The 10,256-nt window shown below is 39.1% G+C and overlaps 2 protein-coding genes across 3 annotated transcripts in view; both read left to right on the top strand.

The window, feature by feature from the left end:
- Window positions 1-474: 474 nt before the first annotated feature.
- On the top strand, window positions 475-2,119 carry foxe3 (forkhead box E3). Its single transcript, XM_046871840.1, has one exon. It carries the CDS (start codon window positions 672-674, stop codon window positions 1,902-1,904), a length of 1,233 nt encoding a protein of 410 aa, XP_046727796.1. The 5' UTR covers window positions 475-671; the 3' UTR covers window positions 1,905-2,119.
- A 3,532-nt stretch (window positions 2,120-5,651) lies between these two features.
- The window catches only part of foxd2 (forkhead box D2), a 6,251-nt gene continuing 1,646 nt past the window's right edge, over window positions 5,652-10,256 (top strand). The window contains exon 1 of one of the 2 annotated variants that reach the window (XR_006928229.1): window positions 5,652-9,018. Coding sequence is in view for 1 of the 2 variants with exons in the window: in XM_046870273.1 (XP_046726229.1) it covers window positions 7,783-8,895 (1,113 nt within the window). In the remaining variant the exon portion in view is untranslated. Of the gene's footprint in view, window positions 9,799-10,256 lie in introns of those variants that run through there. The other variant, XM_046870273.1, reaches the window with a different exon arrangement.

The raw sequence follows: 10,256 nt of genomic DNA on the forward strand, positions 1-10,256 counted from the left end.
AATTTTTATTTTATTTTTATTTTTATTTTTTTAATAAATCATAGGGGATGTTTACATTTTAAAATGGTGGAAAAACTTAATATATCTCTAGCATTTTAATAATATAATATTAGTAAGTAGTAAGTAGGTAGTATAATTAATCGCTAATTTTTACTAGATATATATATAAAAAAAATCTTTTTTTTTTTAGATTCTTGTGGCTCTATTTTCTTTGAAGAAAAATACTAAATAACATGTTAGTAATTATTAATAATTATTATTTGTCATTATTTCATTAAATAAACAACTGTTTATATTATTATTATAATAGTTTAATAAAGTTTCTGGACTGCACATCTTGAAAAAAAAAAAAAAACAACAACAATGTCCAAGTGATAAATATATATATATTAGGTAAAGTATGTAGGTAAAAAAAAAAAAAAAAAACCCCAAATATATATATATATATAAAAAGGATTCAGGATTATGTACCAACCCCATCACATGTCCAATGGACAGAGGAGTAGCTCGCGAGCTGGACATTTTCTGACGTCACTCGGTCCACCTTATAAAGTCACACACCTGGCGGAACAAAACACGAAACCCACGCTGATAGAGAGAGGGAGAGAGAGAGAGGGAGAGAGAACTGGAGAGAGTAAAAAGATTGCATCATTAAACACAACTTTTCTTTTATGAATCTTGCCAATTTCTCCTACTTCTCCTGCAGCATGTCACCGGCGGAGTCGCAGCCCACTAGTCCGGCGGGGGCGGCAGCTGTGTCCCCGCAGGTGAGCTTGGACTCACCGTCATCGATCCATCATCATCATCATCAGCAGCTCCATCATCATCATTACCATCATCAGTCAGGAGCTAAGGACGGTGCTCCTGTGAAACCGGAACCGCGTGAAGGCAGCCCCGGTCCCGAGCTGGAGGAAGTGGTGTCGGTGGGTCAATCAGTTGGCGGCCGGCGGAGGAAGAGGCCGGTGCAGCGAGGGAAACCTCCGTACAGCTACATCGCGCTCATCGCGATGGCCATCGCCAACTCGCCCGAGAGGAAGCTCACGCTGGGCGGCATTTACCGCTTCATCACCGAGCGCTTCCCGTTCTACCGCGAGAACTCGCGCAAGTGGCAGAACTCCATCCGGCACAACCTGACGCTCAACGACTGCTTCGTGAAGATCCCGCGGGAGCCCGGGAGACCCGGGAAGGGCAACTATTGGACGCTTGACCCCGCCGCTGAGGACATGTTCGACAACGGCAGCTTCCTGCGTCGGAGGAAGCGCTTCAAACGCTCGGACTTCAGCACGTACCCGGCATACGCTCAGAGCGCCGGCGCGTTCGCCTTCTCCCCGAGCCCCGCGGCGCGCCAGGCCTATCCCAACACCCTGTACCCGGCTGTGTCCTCGGGCTACAGCGGCTCCCCGTTACCCGGCTCCCCCCACGGGGCCGTGCTGCACCCTTACCAGACGTCGGCGGGGGTCGCTCACGCGCACCTCCAAGGACAAGGCCGGATGTTCAGCATCGACAACATCATCAGTCAGCAGCCCATTGTGCCCGGCTGCCCTGGATCAGAGCTTCACGTTGGGCTTGGTATCGGAGATCTGACCTCCAGCTGCTCGGTGTTACCCTCCACTGACCCCACCAGCTTCCAGACTCTTAACCACACAAACATGCTGAGCAGAAACAACAGCTCTGTTGTCTCCATGGCATCCTCATCCTCAGCCTCTCCTCCTCACCTGTCATCTTCCACGCCGCCTGCTTTCTCTCTGGGGGGCTACGGCACCGGGGGCAGAGGGTCGCACCTCAGCTCATGCCCCGAGCACGCTGAGCAGCTTCTGGGACTCGCAGGAACCAATCTGAACTTGTACAACAATTCCTATGTGCGACAAACAAACTTCTCATCTGGGCTTGAACGCTACATATAAAATGACCCTATTTGTCACTGAGGTGTTACTCAGGAGAACCATTTGTACCTTGATAATTTACCTTTTGCCTGATTATGGTACCTAAATGTTTTCAGAGAACACGTATCTAACATGAGTAGGTAAAAGATACACACGAAAGGTACCACACCATCAACAAGGAAAGATACAGTATCTGTAGTAAGCTTATTTTTCTGGAGAATATTCAGCTTTGACATTGTTCTCTTATGTTATTATCAGTTTGATCATTTTTGTCATTTCTGTCTGACAGAAGAAACTCATATCATAAAATTCACAGATTTTAAAACTAAAACTATTTCTTTTAGATAAACCACATCATAAACAGGTCTTGCAACCAGTCTCAAATATTTTATTAATATTTATACACTGGATACCTAATTTTTTAAATTTTTTTATTGTTTTTTATTTTTAAAAAATCTACACTTGAGCACTAGCGTATTTTGGCTTGTAGCCTGCAAAACTCATGACATGTTTGGTCCAGTAACATGGAACACTGATTGTAGTTAACATATTGGTTTCCTTTTTTATTTTTAAGCATAAAATGTAAATAATAAGTAATAACAGTTTTTTTGTAAAGCCTTTTTTTCTGCTGTATTCATGGAGATTTCTTTCCAGAATCTCCTGTTTCTTCATCATCAAGTAGCAGTAGTACTATAGAAACAGTAGTAGAACAAAAGCCCAAACTGCCAATATGTATATATAGCTTTTAATGGTCGTAAAATCTGAAATCTTTTGCCAAAAATAATCAGGAATAAAACAAATAAATAAAGTAGTTTATTATGAGATTTCATTTGTTTGACCAAAAAGAAAAATCTTCTCCAAGCTTCCCAGTGGTCTTTGTGGTGTGGACAGGATCGTTGTCTAATTGAAAAATAAGATCTGATTATTCTTCTTTAGTAAAAAACTTTTAAAATTAGAATCAAGCTTTATATAGATCTTCGAGATCTTCGAGGACATCTCCTGAAGCATTAGCATGCGACTCAACCCGTGCTTCATCACAATTCTGCTCAATGACTCCAAATCAAACGTTCTGAATTCTTCCAAACGTCTCAGAAATGCATTTGTTTTATTCGTGCTCATTTTCTGACCAAGTATTTGTTGTTAAAAACATTAAAAGCTGGATATGTTGCTATTTTGGTGTTCGGCTATTTTTTGCTCTGGAGTGTTGTAGTGTGAGGAAGGAGGAAAAGTAGTACACTTCTTAAGTCAAAATTAATATAATCAAAGGCATAAAGATTATTTAAATACTGACTTACTGATAAATGTTGTATTAATAATCTTTCTGTACCTTAAATATATTGCATTATTTTTAATTTTTTAATTTTTTTTTTTTGTTGAACTACCAACACCGGCTAAATTGGCTGAATTGGGGGACTATTTCTACCACCACCTGGTACATTAATGACCTCACTGATGTTATTTGGATTAAAAAAAATTCCTTCATGATGTAACCCAGTTGTGTTGTCAACTTTATTTCAATGATAACTAAAAAGCAAATACTGTAATCCCTTTGCTGTGATCCTTTTGTTCATTGTCTACCGTCCAGCCGACATTTTCCTTTTTCAATCAGAAAGTGTAAAGCCTGCATTCAACAGTTTACTATTAAATCATTTTGTCTGAAATATTCTAATAATATTTTATAATTATACAAACCCTATTCCAAACAAGTTGTGTAAAATATAAATAAAAACAGAATACAATGATTTCAACTCTCATAAACCCGCATTTGATTCGCAATAGGAAATAGAAAACATCAAATGTTTAAAGTGAGGAAATGTACCGTTTCAAGGAAAGAAAAAAAGGTCATTTTAAATTTAATGGCTGCAACAAAAAAAAAGTTGAAATGGGGCAACAAAAGTCTGGAAACGGTAAGTGTTAATAAAACAAAACATTTTGCATGAAACATAAAATACAACAAAGGACACCCAGAACTGCTGAGCAGCTAGAATTCTGTATCAGACGCATATGGGACCACGTTCACGACAGAAAATTCAAAATGACCTTATTTTTTTCTTAAAATGGTATATATTCTCGGTTTAAACAATTGATATGTTAAAAAAAAGAGGAAAAAAAAGAAAATTGTAAACAGAATATGGTTTTACATTTTGCATACTGTCCCAACCTTTTAGAAATTGTATTATTGTACATTGCATTGGAAAATTGGTGTGTGTGTGTGTGTGTGTGTGTGTGTGTATATATATATATATATATATCACTATATATTACTATATACACTGTATAATTTTGCTTTACTAAGAAGTGGTGAAAAAATCTGTTTATATATTTCAATCTGAGCAGGAAAAAAAAGTGAAAAAGAGAACCACAGACACCATATGATTGGCTTAAGGAAAGAATCATTTGTGACTTTACTGCATATTCCATCCATTCTAGACAAAGTTCCCTATTCTGGTCTAGGAGAAACCCTGATTCTGCTGATTAAACTTACTATCAGGTCTGTTAGAACAGGAAACACTAACATACAGCGAGGTTCCCAGGACCCGCTGTACCTGGTCCATGCCAGCATTAAATGTTTTTAGAATTTCTTTTTGGTCAAATATTAAATAAATACATTGCTAAATATTTACACATGAATTTAAAAAAAAGCTTTATATCCTGTTTGGTTTTGGAGTATCGTGATTTTTGCATGTTTGCTCATTTGGGACACAGTTTCACTGTTTTGACTTATGTTTTAGTGAAAGAAAACTAAAACATCATTACCAAGACCATTCTAATATGTAGTCACTTTTACTGATTGGAAGTCAAAACACTGAAACTGTGTCCCAAATGTTCTCTCAGTTGTTCACACTTGGTGTGCATTCTATAAAGTGTCCACTAGATGGTAGTCAAGACTAAGGTCAGTTTAGGCACCGCTTCTGTTCAAACTATTTGTTCCATCATAATCAAATGTCTGTCTGTCTGTCTGTCTGTCTGTCTGTCTGTCTGTCTGGAATAAAGCAACACGCACCGATCAGCAGATGGGATTTACAGTATTGGGCAGCAAGTCAGCAAGAACAGTCTCTTCTCAAAGTTGGTGTGTCTGAAACAGGATCTGAAAGACTTTGAGAGTGGCCACATTGTGATGTCTAAGTTATAGCATCTCCAAAACAACAGGTCTTGTGATGTTTGTATGCATTGATTCATACCTATAAACTGGTCCAAGTTAGGAAAATGAAGAAACAGGGTCATAGTTGATGCATGTAAGGAGTGAAGACTTTCATATGGTTTGCTCTCACAGAATATCTCCTGTATTGCTTAAAAAGTTGACTATCATTAAATGAAATCAGAACACAAAGTCTATCATGGATTGCAAAGTAGTCAGAGTGTCTAGACTGACCCCTGTACCCAAAGCCCCCCAGAAATGCGTGAGCATCAGAACTGGATCATACAGCAAATAGAAGAAGGTGGCTTGGCCTGATGGATAACTTCTTTCTTCATTTTTTTTAAAGATTGTATTGGTTGGTTTGAATAAAGAGTTCTCTACAAAATAATACATTTGTACCGATAATTTAAAAAAAAAAACGCAATAAATTGTGCTTGGCCGCTGGGTGGCGCTGTAATCACCGTGTTAACAAATGTAGCCTTCATGGGTGAGAAAATTCATTAGGATTTATAGTGTAACAGTTTCCTCCTGGTCGGAATCAGAAACATCAAGCAGAAACAAATGAATGAGATCTGATTAGATGAATAAATGGATTATGGTTTTAAAACGAAAAGGATTCAAAAGGATTCATTCTGCCATTGAGGCCAATTTTTGAGGTTTTAATGAAAAGATCTGGCGTTTTCAAGAAACATATCGCAATTTCACTAAACACATTTTACTAATGGATTCGTGTTAAATAGAAAAAATAACAAAATTAAAAAATACTCGGAGATTTATAAGATGAAAAAAACTAAACAAGAAAAGCACCACAGATGTGCCTGATCTGATGCTATTATAATATATGGTGTCTAAAATAAAGTACACTAATTGTGAGGGGTTTAACAAAATCTGGCAACACAAAATCGACCTTTAGAGATATGTATAAGCTGCAAGTTTAAAGAGTTGCATCTGTCCTATATTTGTTTATTTGCCATTTTTTATTTGTATTTTTTGTATATTGTAATATTTATATTTAAAAAATCCTTCTTCCATAGTAAAATAATGTTTTAAGCTCTTTTACCTGAAATCACAGACCTGGACAGAAAAACATTTAGGAGAATATTCTTTTAACTTTCCTTTTTGACTGTTTCTTTTTTCTTAAATTTTTCTTTGCAAGAAAAGAAATGTGTTTAGTGCAGTTATCAACAAAACATTGATGAAATGAAGATATTTTTCCCCGCACCAGTCAGGATTGATTATTCATAGCGCTTTTATTGGTCATGTGACAATCTGAAGCAGGATGATCAATCCAGCTGTGCTCTCTCTCTCTGTGTGTGTGTGTGTGTGTGTGTGTGTGTTTGTAGGAAAGCGCAGAGAAAAAGGTTTTCGTATGAGCGACTTGAAAACTATTGCGTTTCTAGAATTGACTGTAGAAACAATAGAATTGATATGAGTAGTATTTATTTTCTGGAAAATTATGTAGATCCAACTGTAGAATTTATAACGAGCGAAAATTAATTTATTATTATTATTATTATTGTTGTTGTTATTATTATTATTATTTTTATTATTATTATTATAACATGCCTAGATTTTTATTATTATTAAAGGCAAATAAAATATATTTGAGATTTCTAGATTATAAATAAAACAATTAACCTTCATAACCCCCTAAACGGGGATCTGTTTTGGTTGCACGCGGCTCGTTAGGGGTCAGAAATAGATTGAAATATTGAATAAATAATTAGACGCATCGGATTTATTAGATTTGTATTTATACTAATAGTTTACATTTACAAATAGTTGACATTAATATGTGGTGACTTTAAATCAGATAAACAACGAATGAGCTTTATTGCAGCTTTATTGAAGTAACTGAAATGATGTGTGTTCAGGGTGTGTGTTAATCAGTCAGATATACAGATATATAATTTGGGTTATAATCAGATCAGGTTTTATTTTGAGGTTTTATGTGTAATGTGTTTTAAAAAACGTTTCTAAAGATTATACAAAATCGCAATAACCCTAAAACCACAATCCCGCACGAGCGATTCTCATAAATTAGTGTTTTTTGTTGTATTTTTTTGGTGAAATCTTATAATTGTTGAATGTCGGAGATGCACTGCAGCCCCCTGACCACTAAACAGCGCTTCATTTAATCATAAACATTTAAACATTTACATTTTTAATCATGCATTAAACATTACTAATAATTTATAGGCTAAAAATTAAGAAACTATTTTCTATACATTTTCTCTACAAACTATTTTTATTGTTTTACAAATAATTTGATTGGTTTTATATCGAATACAAAAAAAATCATATTATTGTGAGCAAAACAACTTTTGGTAAGTCGCTGAAGTCAAAGTCAAACACACACACACACACACACACACACACACACACACACACACACACACACACACACACCTCTGCCTCCTCCCTTATTCAATGCTCTCTGCTAAACTTTGGTTACTGACACGTCGGTCACGTGAGCGTCGGGATAAATAGTTTTGGGAGGCAGGAGGAGGGGGTACTAGAGTCCGGAGCTTGTGCGGGGCGCACCGCGGTGCCTCCGTGCGTCATTTAAAACACACCAAATCCCCTTCAAACAAAAACAACAATGAAGTCAGAAAGCGGCAGCGGTCCGGTCCGGACTGATCACTGACCTGAGCAGTGCGGCTCACGGAACACCGTATACGAGACCTGGACGTGGAAGGAGTGAGAGCACGAAGAGGAGGAGGAGGAGGAGGAGGAGGAGGACAGCGCGAGTCCTCCAGCATGACTCTGGGGACGGACGTGTCGGAGAGCCCGGCGTTATCCGACGACGTGGACATCGACGTGGTCGGTGGCGACGGCGTGAGAGATGTCGGGAAATACCTGCGCCACCCTCACGTCTTTCACGCGGACCACGACTCTGACGACCCTCTGTCGTCCCACGAGGTCGGCGAGGGCACCGCGAGCGGCTCCGAGGGCCCCGATGACGACCGCGTCGTGGCGCGGGGCGAATCCGGTTCCGGCGCCGACGCGCTGAACGGGGACAAGCCGGCGAAAAACGCGCTGGTGAAGCCGCCGTATTCGTACATCGCGCTGATCACGATGGCCATCCTGCAGAGCCCGAAGAAGCGGCTGACGCTCAGCGAGATCTGCGAGTTCATCAGCAACAGGTTCCCGTACTACCGCGAGAAGTTCCCAGCATGGCAGAACTCCATCAGGCACAACCTGTCGCTCAACGACTGCTTCATCAAGATCCCACGCGAACCCGGGAACCCGGGCAAGGGCAACTACTGGACCCTGGATCCGGAGTCAGCCGACATGTTTGACAACGGCAGCTTTCTGCGCAGGCGGAAGCGTTTCAAGAGACACCAGAACAGCGACGTGGTTCTCCGAGACGCGGGAGGATTCCTGCCCGGATTCGGATACGGCCCCTACGGCTGCTACGGCCCCGGTGCCGGGGGCGCTGGAGGGTACGGCTTGGCGCTGCAGAACTTCCACGCGTACCACCATCACCATCACCACCACCCGAGTGGGACTTTCCCTTTCCAGGGTGCGCCATGCCCCCTTCCCGGCGTGCCCTCTTCCATCTTCTCTTCGTCTCCGCACACCGTGCCGCCCTCTCTCCTGGGAGCAGATCTAAGGAAGCCCTTCTACCCTCAGCTCCCTCCCGCACTCGCGCCGCCTCACAAAACGGACACGAACACGTCGCGCCGCCCGTCTTTCTCCATAGACAACATCATCGGCGCGTCGAGCTCTCCGCCCTCTGCGCCCTACAGCGCGCAGTTACCCGCGGCTCAGGCGCAGATCCTCGCCATGTTCACACCACCGTCCTCCAACCACTTGAACCTCTCACCGGAAACGATCGCACCCAACTCGTGCTCGGACTTCCTCCGGTAAAAAAAAAAAAAAAGACAAGAAGGAGAACTTTTTAATTTTTAGTTTCTGATCATTTTTCTTTCCAGAACAAACGACGTGTGAAACCAAAAAGAGCAGTTTTTAAAAATCCGCCATTTTGCCAAGGTAGGATCTGAATTTTTTTTTTTTTTGTGAGGTTTAAAACATTCTCTCTTTTTTCTCTGCGGAAATTTTTGAGAGCAAACAACAAAAACAAAAACGTAATTAATGCCGTGATATTTATGAACTGTAAATATGTACAATATATATATAAATAAATAAAAATGTGCAGGCAGATATGAACATTTGCAAAACAAAGAAAGAATAGGCAGTCCGAGGTTAACCTTTGACCTTTGATCTCCACTCCAGATGTTTTGCAAACAGGAAATGCGTTCAGATCATTTGATCTCATTGTAAACAGTGGATTTTCCTGTCGGCGCGTGAACAGATTCCTATCGCCATTGTTATGGTTTATATTAATATTTTTTGTGAGTTTTGTGAAAAAAAAAATTGAAGCACTGTTTAATAGTAGAGACCGAAAATATCGACTCAGGTTTACTTTTTCTTTTTGTTTTTTTGTTTTTTTTTAAAAGCACATTGCCAGAGACAGCGGGGTTTCTGCCCGAACAGCGGAATATCAGTGTCAATTATAACTGTTTTTTTTTTTTTTTTATATTCTTTTTTTTTAATTTTTTTATTATTATTATTGTGGCGTTGATGTATCTCGCATTACCTCTCCTCCTGTCTGACTGTGCATAGATTTTCCCCCCCTTATTATTACATTGAAGATAATCTGTGAAGAGAATGTCGCGATGTTGTAAAAGAAGAAAAAGCAGATAAAACACACGTCATGTTTATAGGTCATTTGGTTGTAATGACAAGAAAATAAATGTTGTGAATTTTAAAGGTGTTTGGATTCGTTATATTGTTGTTCCCTTTGTGAACAAATTTATATCAGAAACGCGCACATGTTGGTCTGCAGCAACATCATTATAATGCTATTTATTTATTATTATAAATATTATTATTTATGTATTATTATTATTATTATTATTATTATTATTATAATTATCATTTCATTTTAGTTTTTACAAATTTGTGATCTAATATTTTCATAATTACTAATAACTGAACGTGCTTTAAAAAAATATATTATTAATTTTAATAGAAACCAAGTAGAGTCTTAAAATAATCCCACACTTGGTAATTAATTATTTGCAGTAATTAGAAAATAAAGAGCGGAATTGTGTCTCCATGGCAGGTTAGATATCACCTTGAGCAGGTGATGGAGGTCTGGAGTGATGAACATGAGGGATGCATTAAATCTTCTCGTTTTAGATTCAGTATTCTGGAATAAAAGGAAA

Source organism: Silurus meridionalis, chromosome 17 (assembly GCF_014805685.1).
Source record: "Silurus meridionalis isolate SWU-2019-XX chromosome 17, ASM1480568v1, whole genome shotgun sequence".
Lineage (NCBI taxonomy): Eukaryota > Metazoa > Chordata > Actinopteri > Siluriformes > Siluridae > Silurus > Silurus meridionalis.